The sequence below is a fragment of the Megascapheus bottae genome, chromosome 2, assembly GCF_031878675.1.
Source record: "Megascapheus bottae isolate mThoBot1 chromosome 2, mThoBot2.hap1, whole genome shotgun sequence".
In the NCBI taxonomy this organism is placed as follows: Eukaryota; Metazoa; Chordata; class Mammalia; order Rodentia; family Geomyidae; genus Megascapheus; species Megascapheus bottae.
The window spans coordinates 46,772,601-46,798,339 of record NC_143510.1 but is presented as its reverse complement, the minus strand read 5'-3'; the positions used below and the strand labels follow the sequence as shown (position 1 = coordinate 46,798,339).

General features: G+C 48.9%; 2 protein-coding genes across 3 annotated transcripts; one reads left to right on the top strand and one right to left on the bottom strand.

The window, feature by feature from the left end:
* Positions 1–3,490: 3,490 nt before the first annotated feature.
* Positions 3,491–7,679, top strand: C1ql4 (complement C1q like 4). The gene is made up of 2 exons (XM_090355725.1): positions 3,491–4,853; positions 7,016–7,679. Exons 1-2 carry the CDS (start codon positions 4,317–4,319, stop codon positions 7,193–7,195), a joined length of 717 nt encoding a protein of 238 aa, XP_090211851.1. The 5' UTR covers positions 3,491–4,316; the 3' UTR covers positions 7,196–7,679.
* Positions 7,680–8,915: 1,236 nt separating this feature from the next.
* On the bottom strand, positions 8,916–19,957 carry Troap (trophinin associated protein). Of its 2 annotated transcripts, XM_090325223.1 has the most exons (15): positions 19,792–19,957; positions 19,408–19,547; positions 19,121–19,313; positions 17,875–18,032; positions 17,652–17,789; positions 17,392–17,471; positions 16,175–16,227; positions 15,245–15,363; positions 13,156–13,296; positions 12,963–13,046; positions 11,943–12,002; positions 11,101–11,235; positions 10,319–10,943; positions 9,214–9,407; positions 8,916–9,088 (listed from the first exon to the last, which is right to left on the bottom strand). In XM_090325223.1, exons 2-15 carry the CDS (start codon positions 19,540–19,542, stop codon positions 9,041–9,043), a joined length of 2,163 nt encoding a protein of 720 aa, XP_090181349.1. In that variant the 5' UTR covers positions 19,543–19,547; positions 19,792–19,957; the 3' UTR covers positions 8,916–9,040. The 2 variants fall into 2 exon arrangements, with proteins under 2 accessions (XP_090181349.1, XP_090181355.1); XM_090325229.1 differs by lacking the exon at positions 12,963–13,046.
* Positions 19,958–25,739: the final 5,782 nt, after the last annotated feature.

The following is a 25,739-nucleotide window of genomic DNA, read 5'->3' as shown; positions in this document are numbered from 1 at the left end:
CTCTCTCCTCTTCACATGCAGGCTTTAGTAGCAGGCAACCTGGTTCCAGCTTATGTCATCTGTGATAGTGGAGCTAACTGTCAGAGTGTGGGAAGGGAAGAGAAAGGCACCTCTTGTTTGGTCCTGAGGATGAGGAAGAGAGAACGAGAAGGTAAGTGCTGTGTTCGTTCTGAATGCAATACCACTAGTTTCCTTCTTCTTGCAGATGAGGAAACTGAGACTTTACAAGTGATGGTATTATATCATATTCCTTGTCTTTCTCCCAGGGATCCTCATGGTTGCTCATTTCCCTCACTCCCTTTCTTCCTTTGTGTGTGTGTTTGGGGGGGGTCTAGGTCAGTGACAAAAAGTGTGAGAGAAGGAACAAAAAGAGAGAACGTTCAAGGAGCCAGGACCTTTCCAGGAGACTTCATAAAAATTTAACATGAAAACTTCTGCAGAGTGGAAAGCATATAACACATGCAAATTATATGCTAATAACATGCTAATCAAAAGTCTGGTCCTCAGAGAACTCTGACACACACTAGGCTTTAACCCTGGGGGATATTCTGGGGAAAGCCCTGGGTTCCAGAACAGATGGGGATATACTTAGGGTCAGGTTATGGAGTTAAGATTCAATTTAGGATTGGAGAGGAGTGAAGTGTGAATTTGGAACTAGGGTCAGGGTTAGTGAAGGTTAGTACAGGTACAGGACAGTATAAGATCCAGACTGGGCTGGGTTTTCCTTTGGGAAAGCAGAGGCAATTCCTCCACATTAAAAGCTCTAAAATACATCAAGCTTTCAGTAACATTATTTCCTCTCCTCTCCTCTTCCCACCAACCCTGCTCCCACCTTCACAGCCCTTTCTTTGTCCTGCAGTTCATCTTGCCTTGCTTGTTTGCCATTCCTAAACAGACCACATACCTGGGCTAGTTTAGCCAGGGGTCCACACTCCCAACTGTATTGAGGTGTTCCCTCTTGGCTTTGGGCTCTAGGAGCACTGGTCAGTCTTGGCCCTACCCAGGTCCTTTCTCATACCCAATGTGACAGCTGCAGGGGAAGCAATAAGGACCTGGTGAGCTGGCAGCTTCATTCCAGAGCATGGGAAAAGAGCAACAGAACATGAATAAATTCATGTAGCTGGCCCCTCAGATCCCCGTGAGCCAAGCCTGTTTACCGCCCCCCCCACCACAGACCGCTGCCATTTGCAGCCCCCACTGGTCACTGCAGCTCACAGCCTGGACTAGGAATAGGAGCCGAGGGGAAGCTCTAGAGAGAAGAGGCCCTGCACCCCAAAGGGGCTGAGGTGAGGGGCTCCAAAAGGGAGCACTGGGAAGCAGGATGAATGTGGGTGGGGAGGGAGGGCAGAGGGGAGCTGGATTTGTGGTGGTTGGGGCCTGAGGCTTTGGAGAGGGGAGGCTGGTGTGAGGCTGGACCTGCTCTCTGTGACCCATCCATCATCCAGCCTGGGGGAGCAGATCTGGAATTAGACATGCACGGGGCTGCCATGGCCCTCAGCCCCCCGAGGAAGACAAATGGTGACAAAGACCTTGAATAAAATTTGTATTTATGGTTGGAGGAGGAGGAGGAAGCTCCTCCCCCACTGACTGCCAATCCATTCGGTCCCAATCCTTTCAGGCACAGAGATACCTCTACCCGAGTTGATACCCAACATAGACCCAGACTCAGCAACCTCTGCCCTCCACCATTTATTTTGACATGTGATAGGAAGTGCCTGGAAGGAGTCTGGGAAACCGGGAATGAGGAAATCACCTTCTCCCCAACAATTGTGACCCTGTACCCTCCATTTTACACAAAATATTCCATATATCTCCCTCCTGGCTTATCTAGTCACTAAAAAAACCTTTGCAGCTGTCCATCTCTAAGGTCTCCAAACATCTCCACTTTTACCAGTCCTAGACTCCCTTTTCTTAGCTTCTGGGTTGGGGTTCCCAGAGGCCATGTATCCAAAGGCTTTCACGACAGACCCTGAGGACTTTGCTCTATCTAAGCAGGAGTTCCTCAGAAAGCAGATTCAATCACTTCTTACAGGCAGGAGCCAAACACCTAATCTGCATTTCAGTTATATTACTATGCACAAACAACCAAACACCCATTATGTGGGGTTTAATTTCTCTGGATTTCATCTGATAGCATACATTTGGGAAAGAGAGAAGGGGCCAAGACTTAAGGGACTTGAATAGTTAGGGACTAGAGAGCAGGATGGGTTTGGGCTGAGCCTGGAAGAGGGGACTAGAACTGACTCTTTCTTTCCACAAGGTTCCCCATTCTGCAGTCCTGAGACAGGAGAACCAACATTCCTGGGGTGCCAAATTTAGAGACCAAGAAAAAGGCACATATATATATATATACATGCCTTATATGTGCATGCAATATATATATACACACATATCCTTTCAAACAACCCTCACACAAATATACACAAAACAACACATATTCCATAACCTCACTCACCCAGGGACACACAAGGCCAGGATCCCATGGCTACCTCCATACTTTCCAGCACACTGTCACAATGCACAGGCCCAGAGCCTACCACTCCGCTTGCAGAACTGCCCCGCCCCCGCATCTTCCCTACAGTTGATATGTCACATTGGAGTCCGAACACGGACCTGGGTGTCTCTCTGCAGAGCGCCATTTACATTTCTCTCTCTCCCTCGATCTGTCAACCTGTCTTGGCTTCTCTCTCTCTCTCTCTCTCTCTCTCTCTCTCTCTCTCTCTCTCTCTCTCTCTCTCTCTCTCTCTCTCTCAGTCTCTGTCTCTCCCTCTCCCCCTCTGGGGCTGTCAGTTAGTCTCTTTTCCAAGCTTTATCTCTGTCTCTGCATCTCTATCTGGCTTTCTGTCTCTTTGATTTTTCTGTCGCTCCTTCTCTGCTTTCCTGTCGGTTTCCAGCTCCTTTCCCCCAGGCGCTTTCTCTCTCTCTCTCTCTCTCTCTCTCTCTCTCTCTCTCTCTCTCTCTCTCTCTCTCTCTCTCTCTCTCTCTCTCTCTCTCTCCCCCCCTCTTCTGGCTGCTCTGCCATCCTCTCCCTCCCTCCCCCCCCCCAGTATAGAGGTATCAGGAAATGTCTTTCCTATTCAGGCCAACAAGTATCCCTTGAACCCTTTCCCTTATGGGTAATTGGTATTCAGTTGTTGGCACCGAGGGGGTCTGGGGTGATGGATTTCTTTTTCTCTCTTCTTGTTTTATTTTGTTTGCGAGTCCCTCATCCCCCCACCCCTTGTATTTTTATTTTTTAGCTCTGTAATTCACCTCCGTCTTCTCTGTGTGCTCGTAGCATGACCCATGCTTATCCCAGCACTCTTTCCAGCTTCTAAGAATGCAAAACTCTGGATTGAGGGTGACACTAGAGCTATGGGGTGCAGGCCGGGGATCGCTGCGGAGCCCCGGGAACCGGCGAGGAGGCCCCGGGCTCCGCTGGGAGTGGCGTGGGGGGGCGGGGTGGAGAGCCGCTGCCCGCCCCGCCCCCGCGCTTCCCCCTCTGGGCGCCAGGGGTCGCTCTGCCTCCGGCCGCTTATAGTGACTCCCGCCGCGCGCGGCTCCCCACACCACCCGCACTGCCGCCCCGGGGAGGAAGGTTAGGGGACGCGGAGATCCAGAGCGAGCTTGCAGGGGAGATAGGCGCCAGGGCAGGGCTCCAGCAAGGGCTGCCGCCCAGGCAGAGAAAGGAAGGCGGGAAGCGCTTCCCAAGAGCTAGCTTGAGAGCAAACCCTCGGAGGAGGTCGCGTCCAGTGGACGCCACCCGCAGCTCAGAGCCTGGGACGTCCGGAGCCCAGCAACAGTCTCCCCCCTCCCCACCCCCGCCGCGCTCCAGCCCCGAGCGAGCCTCCTCCCACCGCCGCCCAGGATCCCGGGAAAGCAGCTGTCTGGAGAGCAAGCGTCCTAGACTTGTAAGAAATCAGCCGTCCACGAAGCGGCGGATCTCACCGCCCCATCGGATCCTTAGGACTGCACCGGAGGGTAATTGAAGACTACGGGGGTTTTCAACTGTGGGATCTGTGCCTGGGTCCAACTCGCAGGGTGAGGGGGTGGGGGGCACAGGGACCCCTGCCTTGACGGAAGGCTTGGGGAAACCCCCCTCGCACAGCTGCGGAGGGAGGGAGCCGGTGGAGGCCGGGAGGCCCGTCGGAGGTGGGTGGGAGAGGGAATCCAGACCCAGGCGCCAGCCGGGCCCCCCTCCTCCCTCTTCTGGGCCCGCGGAGAGTCCCGGGCCTCCCGTCGCCATTGCGCCCAAAAGTGAGGAGGATTTGCTGGCCCTGGCCGCGTCGCGGCTGAGCCGCCGCAAGCGGGTGGCGGGCGCGGCCGTCGGGGTGGCCATGGTGCTTCTGTTGCTGGTGGCCATCCCGCTGCTGGTGCACAGTTCCCGCGGCCCGGCGCACTACGAGATGCTGGGGCGCTGCCGCATGGTCTGTGACCCGCACGGGCCCCGAGGCCCGGGCCCCGACGGTGCGCCTGCTTCCGCGCCTCCCTTCCCACCAGGCGCCAAGGGGGAGGTGGGCCGGCGCGGGAAGGCGGGTCTGAGAGGACCCCCAGGACCTCCGGGTCCCAGAGGGCCCCCCGGAGAGCCGGGTAGGCCAGGCCCCCCGGGTCCTCCCGGCCCAGGCCCGGGAGGGGCCGCTCCCCCCGCGGGCTACGTGCCCCGAATTGCCTTCTACGCCGGCTTGCGGAAGCCGCACGAGGGGTATGAGGTGCTGCGCTTTGACGACGTGGTGACCAACGTGGGCAACGCTTACGAGGCGGCCAGCGGCAAGTTCACCTGTCCCATGCCGGGCGTCTACTTCTTCGCTTACCATGTGCTTATGCGTGGCGGCGATGGCACCAGTATGTGGGCCGATTTGATGAAGAATGGACAGGTGAGGTGCCCCTCCGCCGCTCCTCTCCTAATCCACCCGACTGGTAGTGTCATAAATCTCCTTTGCCCTCATGCCACAACTCACCTCTTTCCTGCAAGCAGTGCCAGGAAATTCAGGAACTCCAAGCCATTAAGAGCTCATACCTCTTTTGTTTAGTCAAGGAGGAATTGGGGATCAGAGAAAGAACGTTACTCTGCCCAGGGGCTCCCTGGGAGTGTTAGAAATCAGTATTGTAACAAGGGACTCAAAGCTTATATCTCTGCGGTAGAGATTTCCACTCCATTTCCACTTACAGACATCCACACCAGAAGTCTTTGGTGTCTCACCCTACCAATTGGCTTTCCCCCCTCACTCTGTCTAGGGTTGCCCATTTTAGGGGGAGAGGTTCAGGCTTCTGGCCTTGATTTCCCAGCCTAGAATGGGGAGAGTCACCCAGAATCTGGTTCTTTGGGATTAGAATGGAACTTGTGTTTTAGTCATCCGGCGGTGGTGCTGCTGTTTGGTTGTAGGGTCTTTCAACTTAGATTTTCAAGGTGGAAAGAAAGAAAGAAAGAGCATCCTTAAGTACCCACTCACCAGTGCCATTTTATTTCCAGATCCTTGGGCCAGGCGTAGGCTGGACCTTGCCCTTGGATAATACTGATGCTCAAATAATAAATACTGAGCTCAAGCAGAGGAACTAAGTGGTTAGTGTGAGAACAACTAGGTGGTGGGTTTGGAAGAAGGAGGTAGAGATGAGGACAACGTGGGGCTTGGGCTGATTGCAGGCCCCACATCCTCACTAGCAATCTCAGCTTCCAGGTTCTGCTGCTTGCTGTTCCTGAAGGCAGAATCAGAGTTATTGTACCCTTGGCTTGGAGGTGGGGTGGGGGGAGGAAGCTCTTTAAAAAAAAATCTTATCTGATCCAGTCTGGAGATGAGAATAGCTGGGCAGAGGCCTGAGGCTAGGATGGAGGGAGCTGTCAGAAGTGCAAACTGAAGGAAGCTGGAGGTGAGTGGTGACCTCAGAAAGGAGATCTAGTCTTGGGGCTCTCTAAGCCTTGGGCCTGGCTACCATTGCAGCACTTGCATGCTCTCAGGACACTGCTGCATAACTGTCTCCTGCACATGTTTTGGGGTCTTTTCCCACAGGACCTTCCTAGCAGCCCAACGATAGGGAGTGAGGGTGGATCTGTGTGGGTTTGAGATCCTGTGTAAAGAGGTGTGTGTGTGTGTGTGTGTGTGTGTGTGTGTGTGTGTGTACAGAGCGGGAAGATGTGAATAGAGCAGCAGTATTTTTCTGTATATGGCACCCAGTAGGTTGAGTAGGTGTAGTTGATATACACAGGGTGTGGGGGAAGGGGAGCAGACAAGTGTGTATTTAGAGTGTGTTGATTTCTGAGGGGGGGGGTGGCAGATAGCTCCCACTCTGTATTCCACAGTGCAGTCACTGCGGCCTTGGGGATGGTAAATAATGATTAAAATAATGATGAATAATTAATGAGTTAATAACCAGCCCGGTGGGACAGAAAGAGGGGGGATTGGGGAGGGGAGCTGGCAGCCTGAGGCAAGTGCCAAAGGAGAGGCCAAAAAGAAAGGCAGATCTTTGGGTTCCCACAGAAGGCATTAGCTATCACTCTGCAGAGAAATGGACACCTCAGAGGCCAGGACACAGCAGGCCTGCACCCAGTGGCACACCCACAGACACATTGATGCTCCAGCTCCTAGGAAAGCAAATGCACATTTGGAATTTACATGGAAGGCTAAGTGGGCACAGCATCTTAAAAAGCATCCTAGAGGCTAATATTTTTAAAGTGGGAGCAGTAATAATAACCCCTGTATAACGGTTTCTGTAAGGCAAACCACTGTTTTAAATACATTCCACATACCTTTCAATCCTACCAGCCTCTTGGGATAGGCCGGGTTATTTCCCTTCCATCCTCTCCAACATATACTTTATCATTCAAATTGAGGCTTGAGCCCGGAGAAAGCCTGCCTTGTGCCCGAGGCGCTCAGCTAGTGAATGGCGGTCAGCGAAGCTCCGAGATCCCCTTCCTTCTCAGACTTGCTCCCCAGCACCTACAGCCCGCTGCCCCCGTCACCATGCGGGGACCCCCAGAACCGACCCTTCCACCCCAGCTCTGAGCAGAGTTCTGAGCACATCGCTTTTTTTTCTCGCCTAGGTTCGGGCCAGCGCCATTGCTCAGGACGCGGACCAGAACTACGACTATGCCAGCAACAGCGTGATTCTGCATCTGGATGTGGGTGACGAGGTCTTCATCAAGCTGGACGGCGGGAAGGTGCACGGAGGCAACACCAACAAGTACAGCACCTTCTCGGGCTTCATCATTTACCCGGACTGAGCCGGGCACCTTCCCCCACGCCCTCCTGGCCCCTTCACTTCCATCTTCACCTACCACCACCAGGTCCCACCCCGCCGCTTGTAAGAACCTGGTGATGGGGCGGAGCCTCCAGCTCTGGGAGGTGGCTTAAATGGCTGGATTTGGGGGCGATCAAGGTTATGTTTGGGAATCAGTCCAACGTAGGAAGGGATCATCTGCAGCCACGTGAGCTACAGTGAAAACCAAACCAGAGGGGGTGCCGAGGTCTTGGTCCCTGGCAGCTTGAGTGAAAGAACAGAAATTCAGAGCAGCCCATCTAGGTGAGAGATGTTAGGATAGGATATCCCCAGTCAGGACCAAGACAACTTTGTCTCATCTCCCTTCTTCATCTTCATTTTAAGGCTCCAGCCTGGCAACTTTCCTATGAACTGGAAGAATTGGTGAATTCTTTCCTAGCATTTAAAGCTCATTCTGTACAGTCTCCCCTCTCCCTTCTCCAGGCTAAGTCCTTGGGCTACAGCTACTGTTGCCTCTTCCAATAAATTGAGGTTGGGGGATTTGTGTGTGGCTGTTTAGCTTGATGCATGGTGTACAGATTGGAAGAAAAGTGACCCTCTCCAACACCCTGAAAGAAATCCCATTCTGTTTGCACAAGGGGTAACAGATTATTCCTGGCAAGGCTGCCTCTGAGGAAGCAGGGCAGCCCAGGCTCCTGCTCTGCTGTGGGAAGAAAGGGGAAAATAGCAGTTTTAGGAGAGCCAACCAAGCCTTCGTCTCTAGGCAAGCCACACAGTAAGATTCCAAAGGTTTTCAATCTGTTCCCTGCCCTCCTACATACTAGAGAAAGAAGAAGAAATTAGTGGATTTTTTTTGGGGGGAGGGGGCTTGAACTCAGTGCCTGAGGGCTGGCTTGAGCTTCTTTTTGCTCAAGGCTGGCACTTTACCACGTGAGCCACAGCTTCACTTCTAGCTTTTGAAGTTTAATTGGAGATGAGTCTCACAGACTTTCCTGGTTGGACTGTCTTTGAACTGTGATCCTTAGACCTCAGCTTTCTGACTAGCTAGGATTACAGATGTAAGCCACCATACCAAGTTTCATCTTCATCTTTTTTTTTTTTCTGCCAGCCTTGGGGCTTGAACTCAGGGCCTGGGCACTGTCCTTGGGCTTTCTCAAGGCTAGCACTCTACCACTTGAGTCACAGCACAAATTCTGGCTTTTCTGTGTATATGGTACCGAGGAATCGAACTCGGGACTTTGTGCATGCTAGGGGAGTATTCTACCATTAAGCCAGGCCCTCATTTATTTAGTTAGTTAAGTGTTGCTATGTTAAGCGTTGCTATGTTACTAAGGCTGTCCTCTAACTTCTCAGCTTATGCAATCTTGCTGCCCCAGCCAATTGGTACACACCACTCCTAACAGTTCTAGCAGAGGAGCTCTGGGAGATGAGGGAGTAATTGATGGCTTTTGAAAAAAGGACTTATCTCAAGACTGAGAGAGGTTCCACAATTGTCATTAGCATCTTACCTTTCCCTCCCCCCCCAAACACTCAAGAGCTTGCTGAGAAGGTGGGCCGGACACTGTGGGAAGATTTCCTTTCTGCAGAACAGCTACTCAGGTTGAGCCAGAGAATCCACAGGCCTCTAACTTGTGGCACACTGCCACCATGTGGACAAATGGAGGAGCAACAACAGTAATGGCTGACCTATTTGGACAGTCAACTCACTAACTGAACAGGTGATATTTTAGAAACTTTATTAAAAGTTAAAAGGGTGTTAACACTGAGTTCTACTGGTAGTCCAACAATAAATAAGGGCTAGAAGGAAAAGGTGAGCTCAGAAGGGCAGGAGCAGATGAAGGCCGGAGCTTCATGATGTAGAGTCTTGAGGGGCTGTAGAACCAACTGGAATAAAACGCTAGAGAGAGAGATCAGTCACTGTTAGCACTCACTGAAGGAGCTGTGGTTAGTGCCACCACTATACCCCCCACTTTCCATAGGCTAGCTGTGCAGACAGGGTCTGGCTGGATATTAGCAACTCACCAGGGCTTCTTGCCATTCAAGCAACTGGGCCACAGGATTGGTGCAGACCCGAGTGGTGCCAGGGGGAGGGTTTCGGCTGGTGTAGAAGGCACACTCATCATCCAGGCGGGCCTCATGCGAATGGTGAATGGCAGTGAGACAGGCTTTGAGGCGCTGCCTCAGGGCCAGGGTTCGAGGAGCCAGACTGCTGGGAGCTGAAGGCGAGCCATGAAGAGTTTAGAGTGGGCTCTGGAGTCTTTCTGTTGTCAGCCTACCACCCTGTACTGCTCTTTCCCCTCCCCCAACCAAGAGTGATCTCTCCTTTGTGTGTGTGTGTTGGTTTTGAGGCTTATATTCAGCCTGAGCACTGTCTCTGAGCTTTCTTGCTTAAAGCTAGTGCTCTGCCACTTGAGCCACAGCTCCATTTCTTGCTTTTTTTTTTTTGTGGGTCATGGGCCTGAACTAGGCCTGGACTCTGTCCCTGAGCTCTTCAACTCAAGGCTACTGCACTACCCTTGAGCCAAGCCCCACTTCCCATTTTCTAGAGATTAACTGGAGATAAGAATCTCAGGTCCTTATGTGCCCAGTCTGGCTTTGAAACTTGATCCTCAGATCTCAGCCTCCTGAGTAGCTAGGATTATAGGTGTGGGCCACTGCCCCTGGCTATGTCTTTTTTTTTTTTTTTTTTTTTTTGCCAGTTGTAGTGCTTGAACTCAGGACCTGAGCACTGTCCTTGGACTTTTCTCAAGGCTAGTGTTCTACCACTTGAACCACAGCACACTTCCAGCTTTTTTCTTTGTATATAGTACCAAAGAATCAAGCCTGGGTCTTGGTACATGCTAGGCAAGCACTCTACCACTAGGTTAAACTCCCAGCCCCCATTTCTTGCTTTTTCATGGTTAACTGGAAATAAGAGTCTCATGACTTTCCTGCCAGGCTGGCTTTGAACTGTGATCCTGGATAGCTAGGATAGCAGGGGTGAATCATTGGTGCCCAACTAGCTCCTCCCTTCTTTCTGAGGGCCAGGCCTAGGGCTGGTGGGATGGCATCACCTGGCATAGTCCAGGCAATTGCTCCCATTGACAAGATCTCCTTCCTTCAAACTCCTTCCCAGACACCTCCTTACCTGCCTGACCTGTTGGGGGTTTCTGAGACTGAAGTGACTGGATAGGGGGGCTGGCGCAGAGTGGGCGTTGGGAAGAGAAAGTCAGGCTGGTGGTAGCCGGTGTCCCCTGATTGCAGCGGAGCCACAGGCTGGAATCTGGGCTTCTGGGTTCCAGGGAGTAGTAGGCTACCGATGCCCCCTGCTCTAGCCTAGGGCAGGCCTCTGGAAGTCCAGGCTGTTGCTCATGGGGACTAGACTGAAGGAGTTCAGGCAGTAGTGAAGTACAAGGCTGTTCTTGGGAGGAAAACTCTGATGCCTCTGGCCCAATCCTGCAGCAACACTCTGGGGGCCCTGGGTCTGGTGGAGGGCAAAGCTGTGCCACTTCAGCTTCTGCTCCAGAAAAGGGCTGTGGTTCCTCATACTCCTCTGGAATGCAGGGCTCTGGCAGCTCAGAGTGTTTTGACAGCCCAGGAAGACAGGATTTCCCAGAATTATGGTCTGGGGCATTCAGAGTTTTAGAAATCTCAGTCAGTACCGGCTGAAGTTCAACCATGTCCAGAGAGGAGCCTCCATTTAGAGGAACACACTTGCTCATTGCTAGTCCCTCCACCTCCTGTCGCAACAGCTGCTGCAGGATACTGATGCGCTGTGGTAGGAGAGAGTACCCAGTGTGACATCACTGTGAGTCCACATGGTCTAGCCACACGGCCCTCTTCCCATATTCCTTGTGTCCTCCCAGCTTCCCTAACTGCAATCCTCTCACCCTCCAGCAAGCTTCAAAGCTGCGGCCCCCAAAGACCCACCTGCATCTTTAGTTCTTGGAGGTTGGGGTTTTGATTGGGATTTGGTCCAGAAGGACTTGCTATAGTTGGGTAACCAGATCTCTCCTGCATCCTGACATAACCGTCCTGGTCAAACAACCGTACAGCAATCTGCTCCTGCCACATAGGAGAAAGGGGGTCAGGTGAGGAAGCCAGGGAGAGGCAGGAAGACCAGTCTGAATCTCACCATCATGAGAAATGAGACACTCTAGAAGAGCATGGTTCAGACCTATGATTCCAGCACTGTTAGTGCTTCCATCCTGAAGTAGTAGGGCTGAAAATTTGAGACTAGCCTGGCTACTGTCTCAGAAGAGAAGGGGCCTGAGAAGCAGCCGGGAAGCATAAAGAGGTGGTGAAACATAGTTTCTCAAGACAACATACTTGCCTTAAACACAAACTTTGAGGGCTGGGAATTTGGCCTAGTAGAATGCTTATCTAGCATGCATGAAAACTGGGGTTCAATTCCTTGGTACCACATACATAGAAAAACTGAAATTAAGCTGGGTGCTGGTGGCTCACGCCTAGAATCCTAGCTACTCAGGAGGCTGAGATCTGAGGATTGCCATTCAAAGCCAGCCAAGGCAGGAAAGTCCATGAGACTTTTTATCTCCAGTTAACGACCACAAAACTGAAGTGGTGCTGTGGGTCAAAGTGGTAGAGCACAAGCTTTAAGCAGTGGAGCTCAGGTACAGCACCCAGACCCAGAGTTCAAGCTCCATGACCAACAAAAAAGGAAAAAAAAAAAAAACCCTCAAACTGCTAGGCCTCCAAGCCAGTGGGACCATGCCATAAACAAAAGTATAGTACATGGTTCTGATACTTACCCAGGGTGTGGCAGGCTCTTCAAGACAAGATTGAGGAGAGAGGCCGCTGGACCATTGGGCCTGGAAACAGACGTGAGAACTCAGCAGGGGCAAGCACCTTTAAATAGAATCCAGTCTCTTCTTGCCTCATGCTTGCTAGGCTGCCATAATTCCACAAATAGACATCTTCAGCTCTGTTTTTCCACTTGTTACTTTTAGGATAAGGTCTCACTTCCCTCCCCAGCAAGCAAATGAACCATACCTGCCCTTTTATTTTTTGTTAGTCATAGGACTTAAACTCAGGGCCTGGGCGCTGTCCTGAGCTCTTTTGCTCAAGGCTAGTACTCTACCATTTTGAGCCACAGCACTACTTCTGTTTTCTGATGGTTAAATTGGAGCTAAGAGTCTCATGAACTTTCCTGCCTGGGCTGGTTTTGATCCGCAGACCTCAGCCTCCTGAATAGCGAGGATTAGAAGTGCCCAACTTTTTTTGCTTTTAAGAGGACAAAACAAAGGTAGGTAGGTATTTATTTATTTATTTTTGCCAGTTGTAAGGCTTGAACTCAGGGGCTGAGCACTGTCCTTGGACTTTTCTCAAGGCTAGAGCTCTACCGCTTGAGCCACAGCACCACCTTCCAGCTTTTTTCTATGTATGTGGTGCCAAGGAATCAAACCCAGGTCTTTGTGCTTGCTAAGCAAGCACTCTACCACTAGGTCAAACTCCCCACACCAACAAAGGTATTACCAGGGCATTTTTGAATTACACTGGCAAAGATCTAGACAGGTGGATATGGATGAAGAATACCAATTCCCTTTCAGTCTTGTCATCTCTCATCACCTGAGGCCTGAAGGACCCTTCCACCACCCAGGGTACAGACCAACTTCACAAAAAGCCTCTGCCTGTAGCTGGACCCTAATGAATGATGATACTCTGTATTTACAGAGGACCAGGAGTTGTCTGTGTCTTAACTGCCCTCTATCTCCCTTTCTCCTCAGCTGTGGCCATGCCAGCTACCCCTGCCCCACCCCACCCCACCTTACCTGCTGAACTCTGGGGACTGATTGAATGGGAGTGAATTGGACTTTGGGTCGAACAGCAAGACGTCGCAATAATGAATATGGGGTCTGGGGAGAGATGTAAGCATCTGAGCAGGAATAAAATCTAGACCTAGCAACAGGCTCTTGAGCCAGATGGTTCTGCCCTTGCCAGCCCCTAGAAGTTACTGATACAAACCAGAGTTGGGAGGCCAGGAGATGGTACACGCTGAGCTCGTCCAAAGGGTGATGGGTGGGTAACAGAAGATGGCGCCACACGGCCAGGTAGAGGCTGAGCCAAAGGGGAAGGGGAGGGCATCACATGAGAGTCTTCACTGACCTGTAGGAGAGGAGAAAAGTAGAAGTGACCTATTCCTTCCTTGCCTTCCTATGCCTTGTTTTCAGAAGAAGCCAGTGTAATTCTTTCTTTCTTTTTTTTTTTTGCCAGTCCTGGTCTTGGGCTCAGGGCCTGAGCACTGTCCCTGGACTTTCTCAAGGCTAGAGCTCTACCACTTGAGCCTCAGCACCACTTCTGGCTTTTTGCTACATATGTGGTACCAAGGAATGGAGGAATCGAACCCGGGTCTTCGTGCATGCTAGGCAAGCACGCCATCACTAGGCCAAACTCCCGGCCCCTCTTTCTTTCTTTTTATTTACTTATTTTTTACCAGACCTGGGGCTTAAACTCTGTGTGAGCACTATCCCTGAGCTTTTGTGCTCTAGGCTAGTACACTACCACTTTGAGCCACAGTACTTCTTGATAGTTAATTGGAGATAAGAGTTTTGTTGTCTTTCCTCCCTGGGCTGGCTTTGAATCAGATCCTTATATCTCAGTCTCCTGAGTAGCTAGGTATGAGCCACAGAAGCCTGGCTTAGACAAGTTAAATCCTTTATCTTTCCCCTTGGCTTTCTGTACATTCCAAGTGAAAGCCAAGCACTTACACTGGCGTATGACTCCTTACCTGATCCTGTTATTTCTGAAACCTTACCTTTTACCCTCTCCTTACTTAGCTTCAATTGTACAGGTCTCTTGCTCACCCACAAATAGCACACTAAGACACACCTCCTCCCTGGGCCCTTTGCACTGCAGCTCTCTTGGTCAAGAATGTTCTTTACTAGGTATCTGCCCAGCTCATGTCCTTAACTCCTGTTTGTCACTTAAACATAATCTCAGTGAGAACACCTGACTCAAATTACATCCTGTTAGCAACTCCACTACCAATTTCCCTTCATTACCTTATTTACCTATTGCCAGAGCTACTTGCTTGGCTTGCTTGCTCTGCTGGCACGCTAGCACTTGAGACACACCTGTAGCCTTATTGCTCATCATTTTCAGACGGAGTCTTGCTAGTTATTTGACAGATGTAGTCTTGAGGACTTTTCTGCCCAAGCTGACTTTGAACCTCAATCCTCTGGATCTCAGCTTCCTGAGTAGCTAGTATGGGCCACTAGTTCCCTGCTATTTATTTTCACATGGAATATATTACCACATGTTGTCTCATATATTATATACATGTGATTGCTTATTTAGTGCTGTCCAGGGCTTGAACTTGGGGCCTGGCTGCTGTCCCTGAGCTTTCTTGTCCAGAGCTAGTATACTAGTACTGAGTCATAGCTCTACTTCCAGCTTTCTTTGGTTGTTAATTGGAGATGAGTCTCATAGACTTTCTTGCCCTAGCTAACTTCAAACTATGATTCTCAGATCTCAACTTCCTGAGTAGCCAGGTGTGAGCCACCAGCACCTGGCTTGTGTTAATTTTTTATCTCTCTGTTCTAGAATATGTATGTCTAGAGCCCAGAATTATTATTATTATTTTTGTTTTTTTTTGCCAGTCCTGGTCTTGAGCTCAAGGCCTGGGCTTTCTCAAGGCTAGAGCTCTACCACTTGAGCCTCAGCACCACTTCTGGCTTTTTCTATGTATGTGGTACTGAGAAATCGAACCCGGGTCTTCATGCATGCTAGGCAAGCACTCTACCACTAGGCCAAACTCCCAACCCTAGAATTATTCTTATACTTTGAAGCTAGTGGATAAATACTTGTGGACAGAAGGAATGTTATTTTTGGCTGACAAGTATCAGAGGTGTCCTTATATCATTGACCTGATAGTGATATAAATACATATCAGTCTTATCACACTGGGAAACAAGAGCACAGACCTATACTGGAGGGGGCCCAACCAGGAAAAACCCAGACCTAATAATATTCTGAGACCCAGGACTACCTGACTCCACCCACATCCTATGGGATTTCCACTCCTCACCCTCATACCAGAAGGATCCCATCTCACCCTGGCATGTGTTATCTCTCGTGTTTCTTTTAATGGTACTCGCTGGGCCAAACCCAAGAGGGCTCCTCCTCTTTCATCTGAGTGAAGGATAACTCCATGTTCTTCAGAAAGAGAGGAAGCTGAATGGAGAAAGGAAAGTCACAGTAATACCTAGAACACCCATCAAATTCTGCCATAGGGCAACCCCTATTGTCCATTGGGGACAGCATCCCCTGACAGCCCAACATTAACTCAGCAAACACTTAGATATCAGAATACCGTGAGTGGGCTGGGGGGTGTAGTGATAGTTCTTAGGAGCTGGGGACAGAACAGTGGGTAGAAGATCAATCGTTCAGGAAGACAGAAGAAATAGGGACACAAATATAATTGGGCCAACCTCTAGCCTACCCAAAACATATCCTTTTCTCATTTACTTCTCTCCTTCCCTCATTCTTTCCTTTGTAGTGCTGAGGATCAAAACCAGGGCCTCTGAATGCTAAATAAATGCTTACCACCAATCCATATCCCTAGCTCTTCTGCTCCTTCTGACCTAGCCTCCCTACCTCCCCACCCTCCCTACCTCCCCACTGCTTCACAATGTTCCCATTCCTCATGCCTGCTAAGTTTCTCCTTGTTTTTCTTTTTCTTTGTCTTTTGTGTCAATCATGGGGCTTGAATTCAAGGCCTGGACATTGTCCCTTAGCTTTCTCTGTTTAAGACTGGCACTCTACCACTTGAACCACAGTTGCACTTCTGGCCTTCTTAGTAGTTAACTGGAGCTGAAGAGTCTCATGGACTTTCCTGCCTGGTATGGCTTTGATCTTTGATCCTCAAATCTCAGCCTGCAGAGTAGCTAGAATGACAGGTGTGGGCCAGTGGTGCCAGGTTTCCTCTTGTCTTGTTCCCTGCTGCAGGCAACCTCTTGTTCTCTCTTCATAGACAAACACTCACCAGGTTGCAAAGGGGTCTTCAGAAGCAATCTTGAGACCTGTTTCACTGAAGTCCTGATGAAAATAAAGGAGAACAGCAGTCCCTAAGCACCAATATGGGCTGCACACATGCTAAAGTGCTTTACAAATCTCATTTCATTTGCATAACTACTTTTCTTACTTTTTCTTTCTTTCTTTCTTTTTTTTTTGGTGGGTTATAGGGTTTGAACTTGGCCTGAGCACTGTCCCTGAGCTCTTCAGATCAAGGCTACCACCCTACCCTTGAGCCAAGCCCCACTTCCCATTTTCTAGAGGTTAATTGGAGATAAGAGTCTCAGGTCCTTTCTGCCTGGGCTGGCTTTGAACCTTGATCCTCAGATCTCAGCCTCCTGAGTAGCTAGGAAGCTAGGATCACAAGTGTAAGCCACCACACCCAGTTTGCACAACTATTTCTAGTAATGATTCAAACATTTTCTTTAACAGATAAAGATACCAAAGCTTAGAGAAATTAAGGTAAACTTGCATAACTACTAGTGGTAACAATCAGAAATTGAATTCATAGCCAAACAAATAACACCTTTCTTTTTTTTCCCCAATGCTGGGCCTTGAACTCAGGGCCTGAGCACTGTCCTTGGGCTTTCTCAAGGTCAGAGCTCTACCACTTGAGCCACAGCACCATATCCAGTTTTTTTTCTATGTATGTGGTACCGAGGAATTGAATCTGGGCCTTCGTGCATGCTAGGCAAGCACTCTACCACTAGGCCAAACTCTCAGCACCGCACCTCACATTTTTTTTTTTGTTCTTGTTGGTTGTACAGTTTGAACCCTCGAGCTCTTTTGCTCAAGACTAATGCTCTATTACTTTGAGCTACAGAGTCACGATTTTCTGGCAGTTAACTAGAGATAAGAGTCTCAAGGACTTTTCTGCCCAGGCTGGCTTTGAACCGAGATGCTCACATCTCAGCCTCCTAAGTAGCTAGGATTATAAGCATGTGTCACCAGTTCCTGGCTTAGCACCTCACATTTCTGAACCCCCCACTTCTGTCATACTGAAGCCAGGCTATGAAGGCTTAGATCTTAATTGTGGATAGTCATAGGTTTGTGTTTTTTGTTCTTGTTTTCTTTTTTCTTCCCATTCCCTCCTGGGCAGAATGGGACTCCTAAAGCTACCAGAAGACCCTAGCTCTAGAGGGCCCATTTCAAACACTGGTTCACTTTTTCCCCCACATTTCTCCTTACCGGCTGCTGGCACCTGTCTCTCTTCTTAGTTCCTGTAAGCTAGAATGGGTAGACTGAAGGGAAGATCCTGAAGGTGGAATCTGATACACAAGAGTAAGAGATGAAAGCAGAGTCAGAGATAAGCTTTCAGGAATCATCACCAAATTAATATTCCTCAAAATTATTGCTTAATTCATCATGAAGTATCTTCTCTCAGGACCCATCTTTGTCCCAAGAAGCAGCTCCCAGAAACAGAAAATCATCCCTTCCAAGGTACTCACCAAAGCTTCCAGCCTCTGTGGGCACAAAGGCTGGCCTCGAGGTCCTGGTCCCTCCAACCTTGAGAAGCAAGAAGCCCTAGCAGAGTCCAGTCGGTGGATGGGGGTTCTGGGGGCTAGGTATGCAGAAGCCCGAGCATTCTGGGACCCAACAGAGGCTATCAGCAAGATGTCATGACTCAAATCCTTAGCCCACCCAGCCTGATCTCACATCCTATCTTATTACCTGACCTCTCCGGGTGGTGCCTCCCTTGTTCCCTCGAATCAGAACTCTTTGAGCCAGACTAGACTGGCGCCCCAGGGGATGGCTCTTTACCCCCTCACCTGACAGGATGGTGGCCAAGGCTGCAGGGTCAGCCACAAACTCTATGGCCTCTGGAGCCCCTGTAAGTGAAGAAGAGACAAGAAGGTGAAAAGGAACAGGAACAGGAGAGGCTGAGGGGCCAAAGACCCTGGTTCGGTCACCCTGAGGTACAAGAATGAACATACAAACCTAGAGCTATGACTCAAGTAGCAGACTCCATGCTTAGCAAGTTCAAACTCCAATACCATGGGTGGGGGGAAGAAGTGGGCAAAATAGACTCATTCAATTGAATCTAGCTCATCAAATTAAATCCCTATCAAGAAGCTATCGAGCCATGGTGTGGGAGTTTGGCCTTGAGGTAGAATGGGCCTAGCATGCACAAAGATCAGGGTTCAATTCCTCAGTACATAGAAAAAAAGCCCAAAGTGGTGCTGTGGCTCAAGTGGCAGAGCCTTGAGAAAGCCCAAGGACAGTGCTCAGGCCCTGAGTTCAAGCCTCCTGACTGACCAAAAAAAAAAAAAAAAAAGAGCTTTCAAGCTAAGTGCTAGTCACTCACACCTGTAATTCTAACTACTGAGAAGGCTGAGATCTGAGGCATATGGCTTGAAGTCAGCCCGGGCAGCAAAGTCCAAAAAAGGGTGGAGGGTGGTAGTGGAGGTGTGGGTCAAGTGGTGGGGCCCCAGCCTTGATCAGAAATAGCTAAGGGACAGCACTCAGGCCAAGCTCAAGCTGGTACTAAAAAATAAAATAAAGGACGGGGAGGCTCAGCAAAGTTTAGTGGGACAGTGTGAAGTAGTGAAGAGGAAGGAAAGCTAGGTCAGAGGAGCAGCAGGAGAGCTGGGGAGGTAGGTCGGGGATAGAGTATTTGCGTAGAGTTCAAGCCTCAGCACCAGTACTATCATTAAGTAACAGACTGAAGGCATTATAAAAGAAATAGTGCCAACTATTAGGTGAACACAAAACAGTTGGCTATTAACTGGTGGATTTGGAAAAAGCTTCAGAAGGGATGGCTTTTGTAGAAAGAAGAGGGTTGCTTCTTATAGCAGAGAGCTTTCCAGGAGTAGGGGACAGCACTCATATAGTATGCAGGAGAGGAGGGGATGTTCAAAGCCCACATGCCACCCTGTGTACTTTCCAGAGGCTGACTTTCCAGTCCTCCAATAGGTACCTGTCTGGGGAGGGGGCCCAGGCCCCACATTTTGTCCCCCAGGGCTGGGCTTGAGCTCCTCCAAGGGGTTCCGGGGTTGAGTAATCCCCACCAAATTTTGTGATTTCTCTGTTTGGTGAGTAGCTTTCAACCTGGGGCTTGCTGAGTCAACGAAGGAGTGTTGAATACCGAGTGGAGGCTTCTGCACCAAGCTCTGGAGAAGGAAGGGGAGGAAAAGCTGGTATTCAGCGTGGGGGTGCAATGCTGATGTGTTGCTGTTATCTCCACATCTACCACATCCCTCTTACCCTCGGATCCTGGTTCTCCTGGTCCAGCTTCCCCGTGGAGAAAGGCGGACGTCTCTGAGAGCGGATGGGAATCTTGCTCGGGGTGGGAGATACACCTCGGAGGCGGGGATGCTTTGTGGCTTGGAGGGTGGTCATGACCGCTACGATAGAAATGGGCAAAGAAAGGCAGGCAGGATCGGGGATACAAGTCAACCAATTCCCGGGGTATGCGTGCTGGCAACCCTAATACGTTCACCTCCGCCCAAACCCATGCGCCTAAAATGCCCCCAGGCCGCTCTTCTGGCCGCCACCCCGAGAAAGGCCGAGCCTGTCCAGTTCGCCCCAGCATCTCGAACAGCTCGCCTCCCTGTGAGCCTCAGACCCTTCAGGATCGCTGTGTCGCACCTTTCCGGAAACTCTAATGGAGGACGGGAAATAAATAACGATTTCAAGTTTCTCAGGGTTGCCTCCGCTTCTTTTTTTTTTCCCCCTCCCACTCCGGATTTACTGGGCTTCAGGCTGCTGCTAATTTCCCAGTTTGTAAAATACGCCACGGTCCTGATTGGCTCGTTGGTGCTGCCACGCAAGCGCGTGACCGCTGACTCAGTCGCCCAATCCGCAGGCTTCGGGGGCGGGGCTAGAAGAAAGACTACTTGTAGAACCAGAAAAAAAAAAAAACTGACCGGCCTCCGCCAGCCAATCCGAGAGCGGAGCGCGAGTGGAAGGCCGGAGTTGAGGTAAGCGGAGGCCGTCCTGAAGCCGGAAAGGCGTGGCGCTGTGTCTGGGCCGCAACGGGCACCGTCGTAGTCTCGCGAGGTCTCGAGCCTGCCTCGGGAACGATCTTCCGCTTGGAGGCCACTACGTTATGGGGAGGGGTGGTCATCCTGGCCCGACCCTGGCCGTAATGTGAGGCCAGCATTGGGGTTACCACTTGTACTAAGTATTACGCCCGGTATGAGGAACAACCTCCAGAAGGGAAAAAAGAACTGAAAGGAATTGAGCGGAGCCCCACAAGAACGAAAATACAGCAGCAAATAGACAGGCACCAGTGACTCAACTGGAATCCTTCACAGGATCCCTTACTCGGGAGGCTGGGATCTGAGGATCGCAGTTGGAAGCTAGTCAGGGCTCTAATTAATCACCAGAGCGCAGGAGGTGGAACTGGGGCTCAAGTGGCTAGGTTGCCCTTAGCAGGCCTACAAGATGGTTTGGGGAACAGAGGATTCAGTATTGGCGTGAGGCTGCCAAATCCCTTTCCTGTGACACTTGGCTTAGAATGGAAGGGGGAAAAACCTTCACAGAGGACTAACATGATTTCAAGTTAACCAGGCTGATAGATTTTTTTCCTTTGACCACAGTGGTTTCTACTACATAAACCAGAACTCTGGGAGTCCTCCCTAAACTTCCAATAAAAGAACCGTTGTCAGAAGACATATTGCTCATGGTAAATCACTCCAATTCTCTTATGGATTTGATTCATATGGGTTGACCCAAGATCTACTCTGGGTAGTCTTTGGGTGTTTTTCTTTGTTTATTTGTTGGTCTTGGGGCATGACTAGATGCTGCTCCTGAGCTTTTTCACTCAAGGCTATCACTCTACTACTTTGAGCCCACAGCACCACTTCCAAGTTTACTGGTGGTTCATTGGAGATGAGAGTCTCATGGACTTTCCTGCCCTGGATGGTTTTGAACAGCAAACCTCAAATCTCAGCCTTATGAGGAAGCCACCAGTGTCCAGATTTTGGATGTTTTTGTCTTTATGAAGCTGCTAGGGCTTGAACTCAGGGCCTTGCACTTATTAAGGGGAGCAGGGACTACGGCCATCTTGAATGCCTAAGAGTTCCCCGCCTCATTGTGGAAGGTCAACAATGGTAAAGCAGCCCAGCCACCTTTGCCCTTCTAGGGAGGGGCAACCGTATCCCCACCCCCATGAGGCAGGATGGGATAGCGGCTGGAGGGGGGAGGGAGGCTGCTTCCCACCACCCCCCCTCCGCCAACTCCAATTGCGGTGATAGGTAAATTCAAACACTAGGCTGTAACTCAATTGGCTACGTGTGGCTGGAGCTGGCTATGGTCTCACTGTGTGTGTAACAATCCCATTGGCCACCTGTGTGTGGCCAGGTTCGACTGCATGGGTTTAACCCTTAAAAAACCAGCATGAGGGCCGGGAGTTTGGCCTAGTGGTTAAAGTGCTTGCCTAGCATGCACGAAGACCCAGGTTCGATTCCTTGGCACCACATGCACAGAAAAAAGCTGGAAGTGGTGCTGAGGCTCAAGTGGTAGAGCTCTAGCCTTGAGAAAGTCCAAGGACAGTGCTCAGGCCCTGAGCTCAAGCCCAGGACTGGCAAAAAAAAAAAAAAAAAAACCAGCATGAGAGCAGCTCGGGGTCACAGTGTCAGCTCCCGAGTCTGCACTGTGTCCCTGGCCAGTCAGTTCACCGTCTACTTCCCAAATAAATTCCCCTTTTTATATGAGACTGTCTCTGTGTGGTGGACTCTGGTGGGACGTGGAATCCCCTCCTCCTGACCCCATAACAGCACTCTCATTTTTTTTTTTTTAAATTCAAGGCTGGCACTCTCCTACTTAAGCCCCAACTCCATTTCTGGCTTTTTAGAGGTTACTTGGAGTAAGAGTCTCACAGACTTTTCTGCTGGGGTCAACTATGAATCATATCCTCAGATCTCAGTCTCCTAAGTCACTAAGATTACAGGTGTGAGTCATCAATGCCTGGATATTCTTGTAGTCTGACAAAGTTTCCAAGTCCATGAAATAGAAATAGAAGATATGAATTTTTGTAAGCCACCTTAAAAACACATAAAGCCATTGTTTAGCCAATTTCCCATTTTCGTGACTCCTTCAAATACAGCCTTTTCTTTTCTGTATCCCAAATGTGTGATCCTTGATAGTAACCATCCAAAATGTACTGGTTAGGATGAGGCACACTCATAGTGTCTGACAGATGATTCTTTCCATCTGATTTCCTTACTATCTTTCTCATTTCATGGACTTTCTTACCCAGGCTGCCTTGGAGTTATGATCCTCAGATCTCAGCTTCCTGAGTAGCTAGAATTACAGGGGTGAGCCAGTGACTCACAGTTTTTCTTTATTACACACACTTTAATCTCACCTAAAGGACTGCAAGCGCCTCCTAGGTGGTCTCTATCCTGTCCACTCTCTCTGAGCAGCATTAACCCATTCTTCTTTATAGTACCTAGAATAATATTTCCAAAATGCAAATCTGATAATCCTACTATTTGACATCTCATATCATCCTCCCCCATAGTTCTGTGACTTCCAACTTCATGGCTTCTTCCAGTGTCTTTTAAACCACATCTAGTCATTCCATCAGGAACAACTACTTTCCTTCTATTTGTTTCTATTTATGTGTTGAAATTAATATCCACTGTGTCACCCTCAAAGAGGCTTTTCCTTGGACTTGCCCCCATCTAGGAAAGATTTCTAGGAGTAGCTTGCATCGCCTCACAGCATGTATTCTCAATGAGAACATAATGTATCATGCTTATTAAACTGTCTGATAGAGTTCCAGGATAGTAATGGGGAAAAGCTCTTGTTTTAAATGATTAAGTTACGTGTATTGTTATTATAGAGGTGATTGTACAGAGGGATTACAATTGCAATGAGTCAGGTAATGAGTACATTTCCTTTCCTATAGTATCTTCTGTTCCCTCATTCTCTCCCAGTCCCTCCCTCAAAAAAAATCTCTAATTTTAGTAACCATCATATGCTCATGCCTTGCAGTGAGCCCTAGTGAAGTGCTCAATCTGTATTGAGTGAGTCAGTGGATGGATGAATAAATGCATGGAAAGACAAGGAAGGATTTACAAGAAATAATATATTTGAACTACTTTTTTGTGTGTGTCAGTCCCAGGTCTAGAACTCAGGCCTGAGCACTGTCCTTGGGCTTTCTCAAGGCTAGATCTCTACCACTTGAGCCACAGAATCACTTCTGGCTTTTTCCTATGTATGTTGGTACCTAGAAATCAAAACCCAGGTCTTTGTGCATGCTAGGCAAACACTCTACAAGTAGGCCAAACTCCTGGTCCCTGAACTTCTTTAAAAGAGAAAATGTATGGGGCCAGGAGTTCGGCCTAGTGGTAGAGTTGCTTGCCTAGCATGCATGAAGACCTAGGTTCGACTTCCTTGGTACCACATACATAGAAAAAAGCCAGAAGTGGTGCTGAGCTTCAAGTGCTGAGCTCTAGCATTGAGAAAGTCCAAGGACAGTGCTCAGACCCTGAGCAAAAAAGCCCAGGACTGGCAAAAAGAGAGAGAGAGAGAGAAGAGAGAGAGAGAGAGAGAGAGAAGAGAGAGAGAGAGAGAGAGAGAGAGAGAGAGAAGAGACAGAGAGAGAGAGAGACAGAGAGAGAGAGACAGAGAGAGAGAGACAGAGAGACAGAGAGAGAGAGAGAGAGAGAGAGAGAGAGAGAGAGGAGAGAGAGAGAGAGAGAGAGAGAGAGAGAGAATGTAGGGTCAGGTGCCTGTGGCTCATGCCTGTAATCCCTAACTGCTCAGTAGGCTGAGATTGGGGGATTATAATTTTAGCAGTCTGGGTAGGAAAGTTTAAGACACTATTATCTCCAATTAATCGCCAAAAAGCCAGAAGTGAAGCGACTCAAGTGATAGAAGACAATCCTTGAGAGAGAAAAAGCTAAGGAACAGAGCCTTGACCCCAAGTCTCTGAGTTCAAGCCTCTATACCAGCACACACACACACACACACACACACACACACACACACACACACACACACACACAATGAGGGTTCCACTGGTTCAGATGTGTAATCCTGAGCTTCTCAGGAGGCTGAGATCTGAAGATTGTGATTCAAAGTCAGGCTAGGCAAGAAAGTCCATGAAACTCTTATCTCCAATTAACCACCAGAAAACCAGAATGTAGTGCTATGGCTCAAAATGGTAGAGCACTAGCCTTTAGTTGAAGAGCTCAGGGACAGCACCCAGGTCCAGAGTTCAAGCCCCATGACCAACCAAAAAAAAAGGGGGAGGAGTTAATGCTCAGAATACCTGCCACACTTATCAGAGCATCTATTCTGTTCTGTTTTGTAATTTGTGGGTTGGTTTTTTTTTTCCGTTGCTGAGAATCAAACGAAGGGCTTATGATTGCTGGGCAAGTTTTCCATTGATCTACTACACCCCTTACTCCATTCTCATATTCCATGTGAAACATTGCAACTGTTTCCTTACTTATAAGGAATATAATTGATTTTCTATACAGTAACCTTAATGAACTCTTCTTAGTTCTCAACATTTGTCTATTGATTCTATTGAGTTTTCTAAGATAATTTTCTTTTGCAAACAAAGCTGATTATATTCATTCTCTTTCAAACTTTTTTAATTTATGGATTCCAACATCATCTTTTTTATTGTTGTTTTGGTGGTGTGTTTGTTATTAATTTTTTTGTTTTCTAGTCCTGAGGCTTGAACTCAGGACCTGGACTCTGTCCCTGAGCCTCTCTGTACTGTGTTCAAGGCTAGTGCTCTACTACTTAAACTACAATGCCACTTCTGGCTTTTTTCTCAGTAGTTTATTGGAGATGAGTCTCAACAACTTTCCTACCTGGGCTGGCTTCAGCCTGTGATCCTCAGATCTCAGTCTCCTGAGTACCTAAAAATTACAGGTATGAGCCATCGGTGCCCAACTTGGTATATTTTTTCATTAATTAATTAGTTAATAAATTAATTAATAACAGGGTTTTACTCTACATGTAGCCCAAGCAGCTTTTCAACTTTCTATCCTCCTGCTTTAAAACTCTTAGATGCTGATTTTTTTTTTTTGGTCAGCCATGAGGCTTGAAGTAAGAGCCTGACTTCTGTCTAATTTTCTGGTGGTTAATTGGAGATAGAGTCTAGTGGACTTTCCTACCTAGCTGGCTTTGGACTGTGATTCTCAGATCTCATCCCCTGGAGTAGCTAGGATTACAGACATGAGCCACCAGCACCTGGCTCTGATGCTAATATTATAGTTATAAACCACCATGTCAGACTTCCTTTCATAGTCTTTATGCTTTATTGTTTGGGTTTTTTTTTTTTTTTTTTTTTTTTTTTTACCAGTCCTGGGATTTGTACTCAGGGCCCTGGGCACTGTCCCTTGGGCTTTCTCAAGGCTAATACTCTACCACTTGAGTGGCAGTACCACTTCTGGCTTTTTCGATGTATATGGGTACCAAAGAATCAAACCCAGAGTTTTGTGCATGCTAGGCAAGTGTTCTATCACTAGGCCATGCTCCTGGCCACAATATATATATATATTATATATATATATATACTATATATATATATAATTTTTTGGTGGTTCATGGAGCTTGAACTCAGCCTG